Raw genomic sequence first — 23072 nt, 5'->3', positions numbered from 1 at the left:
GATGGAAAAACTTATATAAAAACTAGAAGAAAACTTAGATTTCTTGTCAAATACTACTAAGAATTTCATTAAGAATAAAGTTGATGAATTTTGCAAAGATGCAAAGATCAAATTGAAAGAAAAACAAACAGTTATTCTTACTGAAGTCAACTATCTAAAATGAAACAACTTTATTTTTACAGATATTTATTTGATTCAGATAAAAGATGTTTTCAACAAACAACAAACAGCATCTTCTATCACAGTTTCTCTGAAAATTGAGTTTTAAAATAAGAAAAATGAACTTTTTTATATAAAAATTCTTTAACTTTTAAATACAACTATATATAATTTTCTAGAATCACTGAATGAAGATTTCTATCTAGTAGTAACTATATGAAAGAATTTTATTCAGCACTATACTATATCTCATGCAGAAGAATGTCTTCAAATTATTAAAAAGTTAAAAAACTTACAGCTTAAAAACAATAATTTTCATATCTATTTTATAATTTTTTAAAATCTAAAGATAAAACTTGTATCTATAGATGAAAATTGAGCTGAGAATATCTATCATAATCTATTCATATTAGAACTGAGAGATTGATATTAGAAATTTGTGAGAATAAAACTAAATGATTTTTATACTATCAAGTAGAGCTCTATTCAGAATCTGAATTTTGATGAATTAATGAATTAGTTGACTACTCATGTCACTATCACTATAACTCATTTCAACTTATCTGCTATGAATGCTGACGTAAAATAATTTGATGAACGTTAATACCACTACTATGAGAATATAATATATATAATCAAACACTACTAATTTAAGAATTTAAATCTTATAAATATTGAATAACAGAAATATAAGAAGAAGTGCATTAAGATATTTAAAAATAGAGATAGAAATAAGATTAAGAATAGAGATAAGAGCAAAGATAGAAATATAGAGAATCTACAATCAAATCAAGTATTTTTTATAATAATTTTTTTAAATATTGAAGAACTTTTGAGAAGTCAGTCAAACTATAAATAAAATAAGAAAAGAATTTAATAAATACAGTAATTGAAAGACAAGATAGATTAATAGAGAAGATGAATATAATTGATTTGAGCAGAACAGTAGCTAGTTTATATAATAGCTAGTCTGTATAGTAGCTAGTTCAAGAAAAGATATTGAAGTCTAGACTTTTTATTTTATGAACTAGTGCACTGCATAATAGTATATAGTATCTCTGAGATAAACTATCAATATAATCACTTTAGATCTTTAACAGTTAACTAATTATGCTACTATGCAATTAACACCTCATGTGAGTGCATCACATCAAAATAATAAAAACATCAAAATGATAAAAATCTTATAATTTTATCATTTTTATTATTTTCATCAATTAATAACTCATTACAATGTTAAATAAAAATAAAAATATTAAATATCATATTTAAAAAGCTGTCACTTATCATAAAAAAAATTAAATTTCAAAATACTGTCTCTGTTATGAGAATTTGAGATTTCTTATCAATATCTATAAGTATATATCAATGAAAGAAATCTCAATACTGTAAAGATTTCAGTTAATAAGAGATTAAATAGAAGTTAGAAGAACATGATTAAATAATAAATCAAGCTATTTAATGAAAAGAATTATTCTCTCACAGCTGAACACATTGAAGATTTTGAAAATTCAATGCTTAGAAATTAGTATATAGATTTTATTATCTTTTCTTCAAAACTCAGCAAGATATGAACTTATAGATTTATTGAACATCTATTTAAATATAAAAGAATGAAATAGAAGTTAATAAATTCAAAGAAAGTAATAGTTAAAGATATTGAATATATTAATACATGATTTAAATATCTTTAAATTTTGTTTAAGTAGTATCAATTTCACATCTGTGATATATATAACTTCAATGAAATTAAATTTCAAAAAGAATAAAAATGTGAAGAATGAGTTATAACTATTTTTAAAGAAGCTACTTTTATTATTTCTTTATTTTTTTAAAGAGATTTGATTATAGTCATTGAATATATATTCATAAATAATCATATTATTCTATTATTAATAATTTTAATCTTTATAATACATTTGAAGAATTGATATACATAGATAGATTTACTCAGCAATTATAAAATTACTATATCAGGTAGTGAATTTACAAATAATAAGATTGAATTTAAATAACTCAAACATTTCAATACTGCTATAGAAAAGAGATAGAAGAGAAGTTATCAATTATTTTTAATAAATAATCATAAATCTGATATCACTGAGAAGCTTATACAATATATGAGTTTTTATAAGATAATTTTATATGAATTTTTATCATATATCATTTATTTACTACAATTTCTGAATAGTTTATCATTTCAGCAATATAAATATTATCATTCAAAAGCAGTTAACTATACTGTATATTATAATTTTGTTAAGTATGAAAAATAATAATTTCTATAAAATCTCTCAGCTATATAAAAGCAGATCTTTAAATCTGATACAATAACTGCACAATGAGCTCAATGTGACATATATTCATTGAATTCTGATTAAGTTCTTGATACTTTTAAGTAGTGAATCTCATCATCTTCTTCACTGCAGATTTATGAAGATGAAAATAATTCAGATTATATATTTATCTCTTCTTCTCAGTTATTCTCATCAAAGATAATTTAAAAGCTGAAACATCATATTAGTATTGTGAAAAATATCATATAAAGTATTAGAGATACTCTTGATTTGAAATTACTTATTTTGATATGTCATTTGAACAAGATATTTAAAGCAAGTCTAATTCACATAGAGTTTAATAAGTAATAAATTATTGAATTAGAGAACTTTCTCAATACTAATAAATACTGCAGAGCTAAAACAATCCATCATCAGATTCAAATAGAAAAAGTTCTCACTATTAAAGATGTCAATAGAAAAATCAAGCAGTATAAGAATAATGAAGCTGAAAAAGAGCAGAATAAGATATGATTGAGACTTAAAGTTAATTTCATAAAAATTGATAATAACTCACTCACATCACTGACAGAAGAGGAATTAAATCAATTCAAAGATGACACACATACTGAGAATGATGTTGATAATCTTTTTTATTATAGATTAGCTACTGGTTGTTGATATAAAGTGCAATAACAAGGATGTGATTCAAGATTTTTATCATTTTGGTTATTTTATCATTTTGTTGTGGTGCACCCACACAATGTGTGGGTTGCACAGCGGCACGATTACATGTCTGAAGCAAACAAAGCCCAAGAAAAAAGAGTAACTAAGTTAGTTACCACGCAGAGTTCTTATATCTCTGCAATATTTAACTAACACATTGCACGCTCCAATCACACATTCCCAGAATAATAAGAATAGACAGCTCCAACACCTCCGGAAAGTCCGACCATCACATTGGAATTGACTTATCCGCCCATCGCTAAGCAGCTCGGCAGAGAGTTTTTCTCCCTGCGGACCAATTGACAACGAGCCAAAGGCAAAGAAGGCATATGGGGCGTGATATAAATAAGCACAGCTTTCCCAAAAATATGACGGTCGCTGACTCTGAGGCCAGCGGCCAAAGAGTCATTATGAAAAACATACACCACCATTCACACGACAAACGTCCCCGTTAAATAGCCAGGGTGAGCTTCGTCGAGCTTGGATGCGAGGAGATTTAACGAATGCTCAATAATAAGGACGCTCGGGGTAGGTAGTTAGGGGGACCTGTCACTGTTGCTGTTCATGTCCTACAGTGTATTTAGGCTGTGTGTCTTGGGCATCTTGGGCTTGATAGATGGAATATTAGATACAGCTCGCAATCACACCGGTATCACAGCTGCAGCGGCATTGATTGCCGGGAATACCAGCGTTGTGAGTGGCCGAACTGTCTTCTCCCGGATAAGAGGCCCCTCATTGGGTCGGACCTCATTTAACGACGGACTTTTATTATATATGAATTATGGATCGCTGGTGGGGTCATCGGCGAATCCGAGTTTCGCCCTATGGGCATGTGGAACTCGTGGGTAGTTTAAAAGGCGGGAGGAAAGGAGAATTTCAATATTGAGCATACCTAGAGGCTAAATACAGCTGCAACCCCAGAGGATTCATAGGTCAGAAAAGTAAGTTAAATAACTAGTTACAACATGAGATGTTTGATTCTTCAGGATCTAATGATTGACCCCCGTATTCGCCATCACCATAACTCTTAACTTGATACAGCATTATTCATGCATTCTTTGAAGGAAAATACAAGAAAAAATTAACAAGAATGCTTTGAACGGAAATCTCATTAAAGAGACCCACCAGTTCAACCTAAAACTACTACTCCTCAAGTTAGAAGACCGTTATCTGCAGATTGCTGGTCATATAACTTTCCAAGCCTGGGCCGAGCATTTGCGAGCGGCGGTTTTTGGGGCCCAGATGCAATGGGCTGTGCTCGTGTGTCCAATTATAGGGCGTTACTGGGACAAATGATCCAAGGAATATCCTCCAACTCCTACGCAGGACGAGATGAAGATCCATGGTAATATTTTTGAGGCAAAGATTTTTTGCTTTCAGGCTGCAGTTCAGGAACGGTTTCGGTCTTGGGTTTCAACTTTTATGAACTCAAAGAACTCGGGTAGTAGTAGTAGGATGTTTATGTGTAACTGCTGCCGAGTACAGGTTAGTTAAAGAGGGACCTTTAATAAAACACTGCTTTGGGCTGTAATTAACTTCGTACAAATATGTAACTAGCTGTCAAATCAATCTCAATGCCGTGCGCAGTCACCGTTGACCAGTGGAACGTCCAACTGGAGTCCTAGCAGTTGAGAAATGGGCAGAGGGTCTTTTTGTTTAAAGAAAAATATGCAATTTCCCTTTAGCAGTTTCTGTACCTGACCTGTGCCTTGTTTTCAGGTTCAGCCCCATATTTTTTTGCTGATTACAACGGTTCAGTTGTGATCAGTTAGGCCAGTAAGTGGGTCTACTCTTGGAGTTAAAACCGTCGATATCATCATCATCTCTGGCTATAATTCCCTGTTTGCAAGCCGTTGGAAAGAATCAAGATATCCCTTCTTTTACCTAGGTAAGATGATAACTGCATACTCTATACTCTCCACCCTTCTTCCCCTGCCCCTCCAAACACACACACACACACACACCTGTCTCTTTCTCTTCTATTTCCATTCCCAGCAATTGGGGGCGGGGGTAAGTGGGTGGAAGAAGGGGGAGGGGGGAAGAAGGCAGCGGGTTCTTCTGTCCATCCGCACCAAGATGACCGCCCGGACCTTGGTTCGGGAATCTAGATCCCATGGCAATAGTCAGCAGAGGAGGGGGGAAGGGGAGAAATAAGAAAGAAAGAAAGGGAAAAAAAGCCTATTCTCTTTTGGATGCAGCCGTCGATTCATCGTATTATTTGCCGGAGCCGGGCAGCCAGGCGGAAGGGGTCTACATCTGCCACGGAACAGGGGGCTGGAAGGGCATGTCTTGCGGCTAAGACGGAACTACGGGACAGATCAATATGTATGTATGTTATCTGAGATTGTGAAGATATAACTAGAACAGAACAGAGCTTTTTGAAAGAAGAATCCATAGAAATGAGTTCATAATAAGCGTAGAAAAATTTCTTCGGTTTCTTCGTCGTGATTTTTATTTTTATTTTTTATATATACATATATTTTTTCTTATTTGCCGTGCAGGCGTGAAGCGTGGTCCGAATAGGAAATATCTAAATAAAGGAGAAAAGGGAAAAAAATTAAAAAAATCAAAAAAAAAAAAAAAATTTAAGGCACAGAAAAGCATAACTACCCGTAAAATGTAAGGAAATGGAGTTCATTAATTAAATGAGGAATTAATTTTAAGGAATTAAATAATCAATTAATCATAAATACTCCAAGCTGAAATTTGTTATTTCTTCCTATTTCTTCCTATTTCTCTCTGACCTCTCTCTCTCTCTCTCTCTGTCCGCCCCTCTTCGTATTTACTACCGTCCTTGTTCTTTTCCAACCTTCAACATCAACTTCGCACTTTCGACTTTTAATCCTACAACTAATACAGTGTACGCTTACATCTGCGGCTCCAAGCTCCAAGCTCCAAGCTACATCTCAATCCCCAATTCGAACTCCCCCCATTCAACAATTCAACAACTCAATAAATTGAGCTATCACAATCATCTCATCTCATAGGTGCTCTCTCTCTGTTCTCTGCCCACTGCTGCCTTGTGCTGTCCTGTCCAACAACACCTGCAGCACCCCCCTCTGCTGCCTGCTGGTTCAAACCTCCGATTTGCTTGACTATTTAGACACCGCTCCCTAAGCTCTAAGCAAGTCCCACGGCTAAGCTGAAAAACCAACCTGCTTTTCTCCCGCCCGCCATCTAATTTGCTGCCCAGTGCTTAGCCCGTCTGTGGAACTACTTCTTCTTCATCATCACCACTATTTTCTTCTTTAAGAATTAATTATCACTACGCCTATATCCACCGATTCTCCAGTTGGCACTGCACAGTATTGCGTTATATCCATTGCATTGCAACTCCCATCGACAAGACAACAGGACAAGACACAACCTCTTCTTCGCTGGGATCTCCATTTGTTCGTTCTGGGTGCTTCTCTCTCTCTCTCTCTCTCTCTCTCTCCTCTCCCATGTTGGCTGCCAATCCTCCGCTGATATGAGTTGGGACCGCCCAGTCCACAGGTAGGTCTAATCCATTTTGATTTTATTTATTCATATTCATATTGTTCCACATTTTACTTCTTGGAGAAAAGATACACCAACCAGGAGTGACTTTGGGGTCTCGGGAGATCTTGCTTGCTGCTTTACGCTCTCCGTCCCTGTTTTGTTCTCCGCCTATCAGACCCACAAAATGGCATTCAATTGCCTATTTCATTGTCATGATAGATCCAGGACGGACGGCGTTACTTTACCGAATCATTTTAGCTTAATAATAGTTTTTATATAACTAACTATATGACTGACCTTTGCTTGGATACTTATGCAGTTTTAACCACTCGAATGGCGAGCCTCAGACTCCTAAAACTCCGACTTCAGCGGGCTTTGTCGAGTCGGCCTTCCAAACCCCAAAGCTAGAGTCAAGTTTCTACGACCCTCGAGTCACTTGGAATACTGCAGACCCTTATGCTTCAAGCCCCGAATTTCTAAAAACCCCTCAGCGATTTGGCTTGACCACCCCTTCTAACCACAAAAATGGTCCTCATGGCGTAACCAACCGGGATTCAACCCTCGACCCCTCTTCTTCCGTCTCGTTTGCACTGAATCTGTCCCCGCAGCTGGAACGGACTTCGATCTCTGGCAGGGCTAGGGCTGGTAACAAAACGAATCGCAGAAGCAGAACGAGCAAGGGCAGCAATAAGTCCGCGAAGAATCAAACAGCAGATCCGGGCAAAGTTGATGATAAGGACTCCACTGACTCCGAAAAACGATCATCAGCGGCATCGATGCAAACTCCGCCCCCGACCAGCACTGGCAGGATAAAGATGCAAGACAGAACCAACCCCGGGAATACCAACTCAGCCGCCGGAAATGACAACTGCAACAACAGGAACAATGATCATCAGACTATGGAGGCACCTGACTCGAGTTTCCTAGAGACTCCAAGCCGTGTCGTTGGGATGTCAGCTAACCTATTTGATTCCCAATCCCCTAACCTATTCCAGATGGCTGCGGCCTCCACGGACTCACCGTTTTACCCCCAAAACCGGCTGTTTTGGGACCAGGATACACAGTTCCCAGCTGACTCGTTAGGTATGACTGACACATATGGAGATCCATTTGGTACCCCAACTCGTACCTCTGCTTTTGATGCATTTGACCAGAATCAGATACACAATAATGACCTCCAGGTGCCCTCATTCCCTACGATGCATGGCACTCCGGGGATGGAACCATTTAGTGATAGCCACGTTTACCATACGACAACAATGAGACCTCTAGACTCCAGTCTCTTTCCTACTGCGTTTTCGACATCCCCTCGTCTTGCTGCTGTAAGGGATGAGGATCCTGCGATGTTCTTGAGTTCTCCTGCACGGAGATTTGGGTTTTCAGAACCTAAAATGCCTCAAGATACACCTAGAGTCGAGACCAGGCAACCGTATCATCACCAAACCGAGGAGTCCAAGCGTGAGAAACGATTGAAAGAGTTGAAACGGGCTAGAAGTTTGGCTCGTCGTAAAGTTGAGGCTGCCAATGAGGTTGTTGATGCCCTACGTCAGTCACGATCTTCACAACATCTCTCTAGACACGGCTCAATGCATTCATCACTCCCGCATAGTCGCCATCCCAGCGGGCATTCTTGCTTCGGTGCTAGTGCCGGTGCCGGCCCCTTGGACAGTGGTGTAAGAAAACCCCCTGCCAAAGGTCGTTTGTCGCCGTTAAAAAGTCAAGCATCACCGTTTCCCCGCCCTTGTTCGGCTGCTCTGTCAACTCCAGTTGAATCAGTTGTTTTAAAAATTGGCAAGGATGGGAGAGCCAAAACTGAAATGACGATCGAAACTGAACCACTCACAGGTTTTGGCCGTGGTCTAGGGGTGGATCTGGATGAATCATCCACTGAGAGCGAGACCGACTCTTCAGATGAATCAGATTATCCAATCACCTACAGTGCAAATCCTTCTTTTAACATACACCCCGATATTACTCCACGACGGTCTGGTGTTTCTCGTGCACGTTCGACCTCACGTCCCCATTCTAAAAGTTCATCCTACTCTCCAACGGTAGCTTCTCCACACTCGGGACGACATTCCCCTTGGGCAACCTCATCTCATGGGAGTGGAAGGCTTCCACAATTACCTACCCAGCAAAACGGCTGGATGACATCTCGTACACACACCAACCCTGCAGGAGGCCACTCGCGCGACCAGTCTACAACAGAGTCAGAGGTTACTCAAGCTGATGACGATATGGGTGACGCCCAACATGCACTCAAACAGGTATTGAAGAGCAGAAATAGACAAGCAAGACAACCAGCACCTCTCTACAGCCAAAGGACACGCTCTTCACAAGCTCTATCAACATTGAAATCATCTCCTCCAGGATTTGGCGGAAACTTTGACTCCCGTCGAGAAGATATTAGCTCGCCTACAACCGTGACTGACCCGGACTTTGCGACTCCAACCGCTGAACGACAGAGTAACCCAAGCAATGGGACAAGATGTGTTTGTAATTCTATGGATAATGGTGGGCATTTGATGATTCAGTGGTATGTACTTTCCCCTTCGTTCGAGTTACTCTAATAAGTTTTGCCTACTAATCTGGAAAGCAGTGAATCCTGCACGCATTGGCTTCATACCAAATGTGTTGGCCTCGACCGGCAGAGTCTACCACCTGTATACATTTGTATATATTGCAGTCAGACCCCTATGAGAGGTGGCCGCATCCGCGATCCCTTGGCTGGTAGTGAGCAAATCACGACTTCCCCGCTGGTCCATAAGTCATATCGATTCCGGTAGTTATTTTTTGATACCTACCAATATATATACTTTAACCAGATATATGTCTGGCCGGCTTGGTTACACTACACGAAGCCACCATTATAGGAATCAACCATCATTATCGATTCTTAGCGATGATCCCAAATTCTACTCAACGCGTATTTAGCATACACAAACATCCAGATGATGAAAAGTACCTTAAACAATCTGGGTTGTGTTTTCACCTCTTTTTACAGCTCTTTTTTCTGCTTTTATATCATACCCCCATACAATACACCCCAAATCCAATACCCCCTTCGCAGCAGTTTTTCCTTAGTCTCAGATACGGATGGAACTGGCTTCATTTTCCAAGAAGATTCCGTTAGCCCTTTCTACCTGCACATATATACATTCTATAAGACATATTCACTTCTTTTTTCCTTTCCCTTTTCCCCACTTAACTCTCATCTTAAGATTCATCCTGTAGTGCATAACCATGACGGAAAAGCTCCGACGCCTTAATATTTATTTTCCTTTTCTTTATAATGTTTACTTCCATGGTATGTTCTGCTTATATTAACATGTACGCTTAGTTTTACCTCCTGGTTCTCGAGCAGGCACTGGTGTAGGATTAGTTCATTGAGCCTTCTTCTTTTCTTTCTTTTTCTTTCTTTCCTTTTTTTTGGTTTTTTTTTGTGCTTCATTTTGTACTTTCTTTTAAAATATTGATGATAACTGGATGGATGACTGTACCAATGGATAAACAATGTGCTGAGGTACTACATAAGATATCATAATAAAGATTACTGTTTGTTGCTGAGTTTACTGTAATTTGAAAGGAGTTTTGAGGAGTTAGAGGTGTTCCAATCTGATGAAATTGTAGCTAGAACAGATGATACAGAATGACCTACATCTTGATTTTTAGGTTAACTATGTCACTCGCAAACAGACAGGTGTGAAAATGTGTGATATGCCTGTGATATTGTCCCCAGATCAACCTAGACACTTAGCTACACCATATGGAAATTTTGTATTTATATCATATGCTAGAAGCATAAGGCATTTATGTGACATGTATTCATTCATGCGTTCTATGCAACTCAAAAACACCTACGTACCTGCATAACCCCCTTTCCACCAGTTTCTATCTTACTCAACCCCCCTTCCCTTCCCCTTCCCCGTCCCTTCAGCACCCCCATCATAACTACCACCAACCCACAACCCCGCCACCGTCTCCACCGCCCTCTCCACAACCACCCGCACTCGATCCCTCAACACCGCATACGAACACTCCACCTCCAGCGTCTCCAACCACACCCGCGCCACATGCTTGTCAACCCGGATTTCCAGGCCCGGCACGGATATACCGAGGCTATGCAGCCGGTCGAGCTCTGCGCTTTCGAGTTCGTGGAGGTGTTCCGGTGATAACTCGTCGGGGGGTGTTGTGGTTGGTGTTGTATCTGTGGGTGATGGGGCTTGGTTGGCTTTTCCATAGGGAGTTGATGTTGAGACTGCGCTAGCATCTGGGTCTGGCTTTTGAAGGGTTGGGGTGCCGTTGTTTTTGGCGACAGGGGGAGCGGGTGTTGGTGTCGGGGCGGCGAAGGAGTGTCTCATCTTTGGTTTCTCGATTGGTGAGATGTTTGGACCGAATTGGGCTTCGAGCAGCATGCAGAGGCGCGCGAGGCGTTCTTCAGGGGTTAGATTGGAGTGTGGATTTGGTAGACGTAGTGAGTGGTCATGGGAGTGTATATGACGGTGTTGTTTGCTTGATCCTGAAAGAGGGATATACGGTGATTAGCGGACCGTTTTGTTTAGGAGCTATAGGGAGGGGATCATACGTTTTACTGAAGCCGGACTTGTCTCCACTGTTAATAGCACGGCCATGACGGCATCAGCAATCCCATCATTCATCATATTCCCCTCCCATTCAACTTCTACCTCGCGAGCTCGCGGCCTGTAGCGGAGAGTAACACACCCCATAATGAGATATGCAAGTGGCTCGTCTGAGGGTATCTCTTCATCCGCTTCTTCCTCCTCCTTTTTAAAAACCTCATCGCCGTTGGTTTCCCCGCCATCTTTTTTGTAGTGATGGGCCCTCAGTTCTTCAATAGCCCCAAATGTCCCCTCCAACGCCCACCGAATCAAACCAATACTGGCAGTGCTCAGTGTGATGTGTTGTTTGCAGGTGATAGTCGTCGTAGCCAGCCCAGCATACTCTCGAAGGTCCTCGGGAGCCATAAGTGATAGTTTGAACCCGTTTTGGACGAGAACACCATTCATAAGTCGCGATTCCGATTCATCAGCTGGCGGTGGCCTCTCTGCGAGCCGCCCTACGACTTTGGCCATTTTGTCAACTTGGAAGGGTATTCGGACTTCCTCGCAGTTTGCTGGTGTGAATACTTTGACCTTAACCTTTTTGTCTGCGTTCAGACTTAGAAGTTTGGATTTCAGGCGCATCATTTGGTGTTTTTCGCCATGAACCAAAATCTGTGGTAAGCGGTTAGAACTAAGCCACTGCTTTCAAATATCATACACCAGAGGTGGACTACTCACAACAACAGGAGCCCCAACTTCTTCGATGAATTCACGATTCTCAACGCCATCTACGTGAGCTGCAAAACTTATCTCATCCACAGTGCATCGCCTTGGAATCATGACTTTTTGTTCTTCATCGCCTCCGGTCATTCGCCTTGCTGGACCCACCGCATTCCTACCGCTCATAACGGCTGGAATCTGCTCTGGCTCATTCAGGATCTGCTTACCCATAGTCCCCTCAACACTATATCCAGTCATGATGATTCCGTTGCGTTCGTTTGGCGCCCATCGTTCAAGAAGCTCTCGACTAGTGCCGGTTTGTAGCATACCAGGAGACGCAAGCATAACACACCCACCAACATCATCGAATCGCTCAATATTCTTCACACTACGCACATAGCGAAAATTCCACGGCCCAGCAGTGGCACTATTGGCACCAGCAGCATCAGCCTCTGCCATGCGCTCGCGAAAGACACGCTTGATATTTTCGTTCATAGCTCCGATGTATGTCTGGTAAACAATTATGCATTTACGCGCCATGTTTCCGATATAGTAGATGGGAATTTTCTGTAATTCCGGATGCCGGCTCCAGTATTCATCGAGAATTAGGAGGAGTTCCTGAGCTCGTCCCAGGGCGAAAACCGGCATGAGAACCCGCCCACCCCGATTGAGAATGGTGGTGATTGATTTCATGAGGGCCGCCTCCCGTTCTAGTCGAGGGGGGTTTGAAGATATGCCAAACGTTGATTCGGTGATGAGCACGTCAATCTTGATACCCTTGGGTACTTCTGCAGATATAAGATGCCGGTCTTCTTCACGGGAGTAATCTCCTGTGAACAGAATGTTAAGTCCCGCAATTGAGATAAGGAACATGGCTGCACCAAGAACATGGCCCGCAGGAAATGGTGTAATACGAATGCTGTTGATAGTATGGGTGGTGTTGAAATCGATGGCCTCGATCTGCGGCAGCGTCGAAAGGTGTTCTTCTTCGGTATAGAGCGTCGTTCGTTGATCAGAGGAAGAAGACGTATTGCTAACCCGGACGTTGTCCTGGATCAACCACTTGTAGATAGCTTTGGTAGCGTGTGTCATGAAAACCCGACCCTTGAAATTAGTTTTGCTAAGCACGTAGGGCAGACCGGCCGAGTGATCCAAGTGGAAACTAGAAAGTTCAAAAAATAGCACAGAGAATTAGCTAGGTGTCCGGTATAGAGATATAGAAAATAAAGTAGGATACGAAGACAGGGAAACAGGAACGATAGGTGGGCACTTATAGCAGAGATGGCGCAGATACAAGAGAGAGATACACAGGGACAGACACGGTAAAATGAGGACAAAACATAATTTCATTTGATTTCTGATATACATATTCAGGGCGAAGGGAATGTAAGCGAAGGAAACACCTGCGATAGGATAGGGCCTGCGCGAGTAATTATCCACCACAAACGGCAAAATTTTATCCTCCCCATCCAGGATATCCCCGTATCAAGATCAACATATGGAATAATAAAGGGAAAAGCTGTCGACGTACTGGCTTATAAGAAGGATGTCAACGCTACTTAGGTCAAAATCGTCGAAGAACGGGAGAGCAGCGAAGCCTTCTTTTGCAGGGTGCATTCCAGCATCAAGCTATATGGCATCTTGTCAGCATATTGTCGCGCGATTCGATGCGATATACAACGAACGGCAGAAACAAATGACCCACCATAACCGTCTTCCCCTTGTATTGAATGATATGACATGATCTCCCAACTTCATTTCCGCCTCCTAGATTGTAGAAAAGGAGCTCATCGGAAGGGTCCACAGGCTCCTCGCTGGCAGAGGCTTGGATGGCGGAGGCTTTTCGTTTTGTCGCCATGTTCTATATGTATGTATATTTGTATGTCTAAATACGTCGCAACCGTGACTCTAGGAGAGTAGTATTGAATGGCCGGTATCAAAAGTCCACGTTGCGTGGGATATGTATATATAAGTATGTATGGACCTTGGATCCCCCCAGTCGCATGGAACACGATGCTGGGTCTGTTAAGGCCGCCTAACACAGCATTGCTGTGTTACTCAAGACAAGTAGAGGGACAGACAGACTTCAACGAGGATATATTCCACAGTGCCTTAGTCCACCTCCACGCGCAAGATCCTCCCTGTCAATACTGGTCTTCTTTGTCTTCTTCAGCTGTTTAATATGTTTAATATGTTGAAGCTGCGTATCTTTTTGATCTTCGAAGTTAGTTCGACGAGAGATGCCAAGCTCATTACATCAGCAATTACACGTGACTCCAAGCTTAGAACCTTCAAACATCTTGAACACATCAACATCTCTTCAACGACAAAAGTAATATATCTGCATCTACATCTGCTATTATCTACTGCAACTAGACTCCACTTCCACGTGTTGAGCAGTATTCAGTGAAGTGGTCACTCTTCGCAAAACCCTATCCTCCGGTTCAGGCCCGGCAGAATGACTCGGAGATGACCGCGTCTTCATTACATCTCTTGCTTGGGCGCATTGCTCCCTCTTTTCGTGTGCTCGTCTGGCGAGGCGATCTTTCACTATCATCCGCGGGGTCAATATCCATTCACCTATAACACTCTATCCAGCCTCTGTTTGCCTTCCACATTCACCATTCACCATGGCTCAAACACAGTCCCAGCAGTTTGCTTCGCAGACCTTTTCCCCGCCTGTCTCCACTCCCTCCCCTGGAGCCCCGTCTCCCGTCAGCGGAATCGCCCCTCCTCCAAAACGTCAGCGTTTCTCACCTTTGCCCCAGTCTCAGTCTCCTTACGAATCTCCCAGCTTTGGTACCCTGCAGCTACCTCATACAGGAAGTCCAGTTAATGTCTCTTTTGCCAACGGCACCTCTACTCCCGCCATGAACGCGCCTCCTCTTCCCGGGTCTATGGGTCCCCCATCGAGACCAGTCGAGAAAGCCACCGATACAGCTGAACTGACCGATGTTCTGGCTTCATCTGGCATTGATGTTAGAGAAGAGGAGGAATATTTAACCCATGCATATGGACAGGCTCCTGCCGCCCCCCAGCAACCCCCGCGTTTACAGACAAACTTCAACAACTCCTTCGTTACTCACCAATCAGCCGGTACCGTTTCTGCGGGAACTAGTTTCGTGGAATCGCCACTGCATAAATCAACACCGACACAGGGAACATTCGTAACTCCTATATCTATTAGCGCTAAATCCGCCACCATCCAGAACCCGGAGGCTGCAGCGGAGGATGAAATTTTACGACAAGATACTGCGGCAAGCAGACGTATGCAATACCCTCTACAAGCGCCGTTTCTATCTACATCATTATTAGAAGAGCGAATACAAAAGCGCACCTACGATCTTGGAGTGCGTGTGCCAGCGCACGGTGTCTACCGCCCTTATCCAGGTCGCGCTGCGGGTCCTGTCGAGGTTACTGGTCCAGATGGTTCGTCTGTGGTACGCACTGGCAAAGCGCTTTTGACCCAGGATGCCCCGCTTGGCGATATCCTTTCTCTGGTGACCCTGGCCTGTGAAGAACGACTGCGATCTGTGATCGATCATTCTTACGCGTTAGCAATTAACCGACGAGTAAATTCCCACGGTGTTGTTCCATTAGAATGGAGTGACATGGCCGTTGCATTAACACCCCCTAGTGCAAAAGCAGATGGTACTTCGACTAAGGAGGCCACTCCCACAGCAGCAACTCCCAAACGTAGGTAAAATGTGTTGATTTTATGAGATTTATCACTCTTTGAGCTAATCATCATCTCCTGCAGGCCCTCTGCCCAACGATGTTGCGAAGGACGACGAATCTCCTAATAAGAAACAAATGACGATAGTCAATATCATTGCCAAACGGAGTCGTAGCCTAGTGGAGAAGGATATATCATTTGAAGAAGAACGGGCAAGTAAACGAACAAGAAGGAATGCTGATGCGATCCTGGGTGGCGATACTAGCAGAGCGGGCTCTGTTGGGCTTGGCACATCTGGAACTGCCACACCAACTGGCCAGCTCAGTGAGCGTATTATGGAAGAACGCAAAGCCACGAAAAAAGACACGAAGAAGGCCGACAACAAGGTGACTGAAGCGGTACAACATCAACAGTCTGTCGAGACTGCCCGAATGGCCACAAACAACCTGACGTCTGGCGTCAGATTCGGTGGGAAAAAGAAGACCTACAGCTGGCTAACAAACAGCTCACCTGCAACGGCGCGGAGTGTTTCCACGCCATCAAGAGCAAGTGTTGGTGCTGCTGCCACCGCCGGAACGCCCACTCCAAGACCCACCGGTGTGGCTGTTACAGGACCCAGTAGACTTACTGGGAAACAGATGGGAGATTGGCGAGAGAGCGACAAGGAGCGTGGAGCCGGTGTCCAGATTAGGGATATTCTTTTTGTGCTGGAAGTGGATGGCAAGGGTTTGAAGCACTTACAGAAGGCTTACTCGAAGGAGTCGAAAGAAGACAACGATAAATCCGTGCGATAGCAGCAATGAACCTACCCCAATATCCAATATCAAGGCGACGGAGAGAAGAAAATGAGAGAATTAACTTAACGGAGCACCGGCGTCATTGGCTTACCCTTCAGTTTCTCCACGGCTTGTTTCGTGGAGGCTGGTTTACATTCTCATGGGTTTTCAGTTACTTACGTAAATGTTTTATTATTGATCCACCTGCAGGCGTTTTATTGTTTCGCAAACTGCCAAATTGCTTTACTTATTATCTCAACCCTTCTTTTTTTCTTCTTTTTTTTTTCTTCTATTTCTCTCTTCTTTTTTTTCTTCTTTTTTTTTCTGTTAGCATTATTTATGCCCTTTAACAGTTTCTTTAAACCAGAGGGTCATCGAGTTTTTTGCCCCCCACCTCTGCCGTAATTGTTTGTCTACATGTGGGCACGAGGTAGACTGCATAAATAAAATGATTGATCCATTGCTTATTTCCAGTTATCATCGTCCTAACTGATAAGTAAGGTTCTTTCTTGTCCTTGTTTCCCCTAAGATATCGATTAATGGCGATGAAGTTTGATTTAATTACTCCAGAATAGTATTAATAACATTCCCCGCATGCCTAGCTTGACAATCTGACAATCAGCCCGCGTCGTGTCAACGTATGCCTAATACCTGTCCCCATTGCATTGTTATTCTTCTGTCACCAACGCACGCAAACCGCCTAATCCGTTCGAGACAACCCAACTGCTTACTCAGGATCTTAATTAATCCTTTGATCCAGAACGTTGTTTCTTTGACCACGTTGATTGTTCCTAATACCTAGGGATGCTGTGGGCCCTATATCCACGACCAATGTCCAGTCCGGTTCGGTCAAGCTCTACGATGGCAACCTCCATCAGTTCTTATCTCTTCGTCCCAAACGGAAGTTTTTAAGAAGGAAAGATTCCATTCTTCAGAATAGATATATCCAAAGAGGCTTTGTCATGTTAACATTATTTCAAACTCCCCAAACATCCCGACCATTGCCATCTCAATATTCCATCATAATATATATTATATCATAAGTATTTACCTATGCTTCGGACCACTTCTACGAGTCGTCTGGCAACGACGGTAAATGAGTTGGCCGTCGGCGTTGGCTGCTCCCTTGTATCCCAGCCCTTGTCCAACGTTTATATTCTGAGATAGTCATCATTGCTATTATATATCAGGCTGCTATGCTGTTCTTTGGCCCGTCCGGAATTCGCATTCAGATGCGAGGATTATATTCCACAAGCGGTCACTTTCAGCCGTATATACACATATATACGATCCTGAGCGCCAAATGCAAAACGAAAGGCAAACAGATGTCAGAGAGGAGAGAGAGAAGAAATAAAATGTTCTTCTCTTCCCATCTTGTTGCTTTGGCTCTTATCCCAAATTGTACGCGCTACAAGCAGCCAGAGCCTGCTAATACATATTTGTACCTAAGATATTCCAATCTCAGCCTGCTTGGACCCAATTTTCCCGCAAATGAAGAAAGGACACAGAAGAAGAAGAAAAGAAGAAAGGGGAAGAAGAGCAAATGGAGACCATGAAATAAAAGCAAATTTTTTTCCGTTCATCCACTCACTTAGTTAATGCCCCCAAAATTCAAATTGGCCGCACCGAAACTCTGGAACCCTCTCTCAGCAAAATTCCAAAAGAATCCTTCTTCTCCTCAATCTACACAACTCAATCTACACAACTCAATCTACACAACCTCCAATTTTAAATGAAGCTTCATCTCCACCTCTTCTGACCCCAGGTCCTTTGCGCTAATAAACTCTGCCCACCTCGCCGCCGGCATGGCACCACGCTTCGCGGCAAGTCTACCATAGTTATCAATTTAACTAGGACCAAAGCTATTGCCACTACTGCGTTGGATTTTGTAAGGAATGTGACACGTATGATGTTGAGGTTTCTGGGCTGGCCTGGGAAGAGTTGACCGCGGCCGGGGGTGTGGTTGGGTTTGGGAGTGGGGAGAAATAGCTCGCAGAGAATTGCTGCTATGTAGTAGGCGACGGCTCTTTCTGCCTTTAACCCATATTCTGTGAGATGAAAATCGGTGGTATCAATGGGGAAGCAAGTGTCATTTGCTAACAAGTATCAGAATGATATTTTATTAGTATTGCAGTATGGTTTCTCTGGCTTTACCACAGTAACAGCAACGGCCAAGTGGAGGAAGGAATCAGGATCAGCCACGGACACTGGCTAGGAATATATGTCTTTCATTTTCCGCCAGGATCCCATCAAAAGTGAAGATGGGCTGTTTAACGGAGAGGAAATGGAAAAGGGAGGGCGAGAGGCGAAGAAGGTCACTGATATTTCAAGGATTTTGACTGTTCTTTTAACGGTTGAACACTAGACACTTCACCTGCTATTTGTAATAAAATCCGACGGTCCCAGAGAAAGTGAGTTAAATTGATGAATTACGACATTACTTTTCCTGTATCCTTCATACTCCTGCGTTGTTGTTGTGTCGTCGTGCATATCTCAGCGGAGAGACAGCTAAAGAGCAGCTGTAAAACGAGATTAGTGAAGAGAGCAACAACCACATGGCTACTAGATAGGTAAAGTTTATCAGAAATTCAGTATCAGGGTTGAGAAGAGACAAGTTGAGTCTCCCATAAATCATAGCCCTCATGCAGCCAAGAACTCAACTGTCTCGCTAACTATTTTCTATATGGATCCGGGGAAAGATTTGAGAATAAAACAATACCACGAGTGACAAAACACTCATGGAAATTGTACATCAATATCATCATCATCATGAGCTCTTCCATGTCCTTGCCATTCAGTCTTTTTCCGTTGAATTTCTCCTTCAGTAAAGGCGAACGAGCCGGTTCGATAATTAACAATGAGGTGATAACACTTGCCAATTAGATATCCGTAAACATTGGGAGAATGCGACACTAAGAGCAGAGCGACTGGGCGAGGTTGAAAGTGTTTGAAATGCACAAATCACTAGTCTCTTTACCTACGGGTTTAGCAGAGCAAACATGAGAGGGTGCCTGTAAACCCGCATGAGCCACAAGGATACTTAGAAAATGGGGAGAATTGAATGGGGAATGAGAATCCAGCGTCTCCTTTGTATTGTAGACAAGAGGCGGGATGACTTTCAAGGAGCCATGGATAAGATGAGAAAATGATCGAGACATGGAGAGAAAAGTTGTTATAGTTAAAAAAAAAAAAAAATTGAAATTGAGATCGTAATCGACATCGAATATCAAGCCCAACATAGGTAGTAATTTCTGACAATGTACTGTACTCTCTCGCCTTGTGTAACCCTTCTCCATATTGTGATACGTGTAGAATATAGAATGTAACAAACCAACATAAAAGACATTAACAGTTTAAAACGGGAAGTTTTAACTAATAGTTAAAATTAAAAAAAAGGAAGGGGGAAAAGGTTAATTAGAAGAATGCAATTAAAACAGAATTCGGGGAATATATGTCAAATGTCATGTTTGTTCAGCTCATTATATGCCTTTGCCTCGCCTCCCAACCTGTTCAATAACAGAAAGAAATAATATGAAAAAGAGGCAATGAAAAATAAGTGATAAGGAAACACACACACACACAAACAAACAAATAAACAAACAAACCAAAAAAAAAAGATAAAAAGATGAAAAGATGACATGTTTCTTACACTGTACGATCGTGGTTGAAAGAAGAGAATGAGAGACCCCTTCTGCTTTCCTTTTCTCGCTATTGCACCGCCCAAAAATTACCAAACCGAACTCATCCCAATTCCATTATTTATCCTGGTGCCGAAAACGTACTTTTTTTGGTCTTTTTCTTTCCTTTTTGTTCAGTTTATATAAAAAGCCAAACAAACTACTCTCGAAATTGCCGAAGTGTGCGTGCTCCTCCATCCGGGATAGATACTGCAGTGAGGAGAGTCACTTATGGAAGGAGAGGCCAGTTTAATCATCGAATTGTAATTAAGAAACCGTCATTGGCCCACCACAATAAAATGGGTAAATCGGTTAGGCAACATGGGAAAGTGGACATGATCTCTTAAGATGCAGAAGCGGATGCAGCTTTGGCAGCAGCGTCTTCGCGGAGTTGCTGGCCAATTCGCAGCGCCTCAGTGCCGTCGTCTATAATTGATTCTTTGAACCAGGGATGTTTGAGGGCTTGTTTGGCTGTGATACGCGCCTTGGGATCGTAGACGAAGATGCGCCGGAGGAGGTCGAGGAATTGCTTGTTGAACGTTGTGGTGGTGGGAATGAAGTCCTGGATTTTACGTCAGGAAATGTCGTTATTTAAAAATCAAAGGCAAAAAAGTGTTAAAAGGGGAAGGGGTTGTGAAGAGTTCGTACATGAAGCGGTTTCATGGCCCGGACGTATTTCTTTGAGGCCTTGGATGTTTCAGTATTTGGATAGTCTAGTTTACTTCGGTTGAAATATCTAGTTTGTCACGGTTAGTATCAAAGTGAGGTTTCCGTGAAGGGTGCATCAAAAGCATTGTACATACTTGGCTGCTTGGTTGGCACTGCCACCACGACATTGCATAACCTGTTTGACAATCTTCGCGTCGATCTTCCCGCCACAGACACTTTCCATCATTGCGAGATGTTCGAGATTGTCGTGTGTTTGAAAAAGGGCATCACCGGTGAAAAATTCAACGAGAATGCAGCCAATGCTCCAGATATCGCATGGGAAACTCCAGCCCAGATTCAGAATGATTTCGGGAGCGCGGTAGTGGCGCGTTGAGACGACTGAGGAGTGATACTCGTCATTGAAAGTGGCGGATCCGAAGTCGATTAGTCGAATCTCACTGTTCAGAAGCACGCGTCGTTGGCGGGCGTTTCGGGACGAGGTATGTGATGATGAAGGGATGGAGCGGTTGTATGTGAAGGTTTGATAGGCATTGTTGACAAGGAGAATATTTTCAGGTTTCAGATCTGTATGGATGAGGTTCAGATCATGGAGGACTAGAGAATGTTAGTATCCACCCAGCACATCATGACCTTATAAAGGGATTGGTATATGAGAAAACTTACATGCAACGCTAGTTAGCAGCTGTCGAGCAAAGCTCTGGATCTGGCTACTTGGGAAGGGCACAAATCCGTTACCCTTAAGGAAATCGAACACGCTCTGGCCCAGCAGATCGGTCACGATGCAGATGTGATTTCGGAAGTCGAAGCAGTCCCGAAGATGTATGCACTTGTTACGATTTGTTTTATCGTTGGAGGCTAGGGTGGAGAGCACCCGCAGCTCGATACGGGAGGCATCTCTGTATTTCTGCACGGAACGGATTATTTTTACGGCACAGCGGGTTTTCTTGTGCTTGTCGTAGGCCTCGACGACTTTGCCAAAGGTTCCTTGGCCAAGTAGTTTGACGATAGAATCTAAATCAATTAGCAATTGTTGTACAATTCGGAAAGAGAATCTGAAGGCAACTTACATCTATCGGTGAGGTCGGTATCGGGAGTCACTATGTAGTGTCCGTCATCATCGTCAATTTTCTGATTTTTAGGAAGATTGTACTATCGAGAGGTCAGCAATGACAAAACAAACACGTTTTTTCATAGCGGGGAGGCTAACGTACATCTCTGATCACCGGCACGGTGACGTCTTTTGCCTTGATAGGGGGTTTTGGAGGGGGAATGTAACTATTGTATGCATCACCAGCAACCTCCAACTCCCTTCGTTTCTGTTCATCACGAGCAGATTTGCGGGTCACAACCCGTTTTCGTTTCTGGCCAATGGTGGTGGAGTCTTCGTAGTACATATTATTTAGCGGGGCACTGCCATGGGAACCCATAGAAGTAGGGGCAGTGGTTTGTAGCGAGGTAGTTCGATCCGTGGAGATGGAGGTGCCAGACGACTCCTCGCCATATTGCTGCGGGTGGATGGAGAACGTGGGCCGATCGTGGTAGGTCATATCGACTGCAGTTTCCAGACCGGTCCGTCTCCTTTTGCTTGCAGGGGCATGGGAGACGGGCATTTTGTGAAGCGTGGAATTGAGATGGTTATTATTATTATTATTGTTGCTGTTGCTACTGTTGTTGTTATTGAAGGTGGCATTGGTGGCGGTAATGCTGTCATCGTCATCGTCGATGACAATGATTTCTTTGGGAACGCCATTCTTGTAGAATTCGGCCCAGTTTGGCTTTTTCCTCCGGCTCCGAGAAGTAGGTAATGTAACGGGGGAAGAGGGTTGCTGGTGATGCTGTTGGTGGTTGTGCTGCTGCTGCTGGTAGGATGGCATTGTGACCTGATGTTGGTTGTTTAGTTTGGACGGACTGGGAAGTGGGAGGGGAGGTGCGGCGGTCGTAGCAGGAGTTGTAGCAGAGTATCCATAAGAATTGGCTAGTCGAGAGGAGCCCGTAGCGACGGCAGCAACAGCAGCAGATGCAGATGGATAAGAGGTATTTTGCTGGTAAGTGTGATGCGAATAACCATAGTGTGGGTGACGGGATGGGTGAGTGGCCGTGGCAGTTGAAGGGGTCGACATGACGCAGATAAGACGGGGCGGATTTTTCCCTTTAATATGTTGGAAGGGAAAGGGGTGAAAATTTTGAGCAATGATTCAAGGACTACAAACACCAGATTGCGTTCTTTCTCGTTGTCCTCGTTGTTCTCTTTTATTTTTTTTTTAATTTTCTTTTTTAATTTTTAATTTTTGTTCTCTTTCGTTGTCGGTGGAAGAGGTTGTAAGGGTCGATTAGTGAGGAAGTCTGGCGGC

At 42.7% G+C, this 23072-nt stretch overlaps 5 protein-coding genes across 5 annotated transcripts; 2 read left to right on the top strand and 3 right to left on the bottom strand.

The window, feature by feature from the left end:
• Window positions 1-6630: 6630 nt before the first annotated feature.
• Window positions 6631-9427, top strand: PADG_06577 (uncharacterized protein; the record flags this gene model as incomplete). Its single annotated transcript, XM_010763710.1, has 3 exons — window positions 6631-6656; window positions 6961-9177; window positions 9241-9427. The coding sequence occupies 3 exons, from the start codon at window positions 6631-6633 to the stop codon at window positions 9425-9427; spliced, it is 2430 nt and encodes an 809-aa protein (XP_010762012.1).
• Window positions 9428-10537: 1110 nt separating this feature from the next.
• PADG_06576 (endoribonuclease ysh1) lies at window positions 10538-13781 on the bottom strand (the record flags this gene model as incomplete). Its single annotated transcript, XM_010763851.1, has 5 exons — window positions 10538-11160; window positions 11227-11875; window positions 11942-13085; window positions 13455-13552; window positions 13629-13781. 5 exons carry the CDS (start codon window positions 13779-13781, stop codon window positions 10538-10540), a joined length of 2667 nt encoding a protein of 888 aa, XP_010762153.1.
• A 772-nt stretch (window positions 13782-14553) lies between these two features.
• PADG_06575 (uncharacterized protein) lies at window positions 14554-16393 on the top strand (the record flags this gene model as incomplete). The annotated part of the gene is made up of 2 exons (XM_010763709.1): window positions 14554-15619; window positions 15684-16393. The coding sequence occupies 2 exons, from the start codon at window positions 14554-14556 to the stop codon at window positions 16391-16393; spliced, it is 1776 nt and encodes a 591-aa protein (XP_010762011.1).
• Window positions 16394-18086: 1693 nt separating this feature from the next.
• On the bottom strand, window positions 18087-18865 carry PADG_06574 (uncharacterized protein; the record flags this gene model as incomplete). Its single annotated transcript, XM_010763708.1, has 2 exons — window positions 18087-18204; window positions 18750-18865. 2 exons carry the CDS (start codon window positions 18863-18865, stop codon window positions 18087-18089), a joined length of 234 nt encoding a protein of 77 aa, XP_010762010.1.
• Window positions 18866-20395: 1530 nt separating this feature from the next.
• Window positions 20396-22841, bottom strand: PADG_06573 (CMGC/CLK protein kinase; the record flags this gene model as incomplete). The annotated part of the gene is made up of 6 exons (XM_010763850.1): window positions 20396-20614; window positions 20701-20788; window positions 20856-21315; window positions 21385-21732; window positions 21789-21870; window positions 21933-22841. The coding sequence occupies 6 exons, from the start codon at window positions 22839-22841 to the stop codon at window positions 20396-20398; spliced, it is 2106 nt and encodes a 701-aa protein (XP_010762152.1).
• Window positions 22842-23072: the final 231 nt, after the last annotated feature.

Source organism: Paracoccidioides brasiliensis (genome assembly GCF_000150735.1).
Source record: "Paracoccidioides brasiliensis Pb18 unplaced genomic scaffold supercont2.9, whole genome shotgun sequence".
NCBI classification, from domain to species: domain Eukaryota; kingdom Fungi; phylum Ascomycota; class Eurotiomycetes; order Onygenales; family Ajellomycetaceae; genus Paracoccidioides; species Paracoccidioides brasiliensis.
The sequence above is the reverse complement of the archived record's forward strand: the minus strand, read 5'-3'. Positions and strand labels throughout refer to the sequence as shown.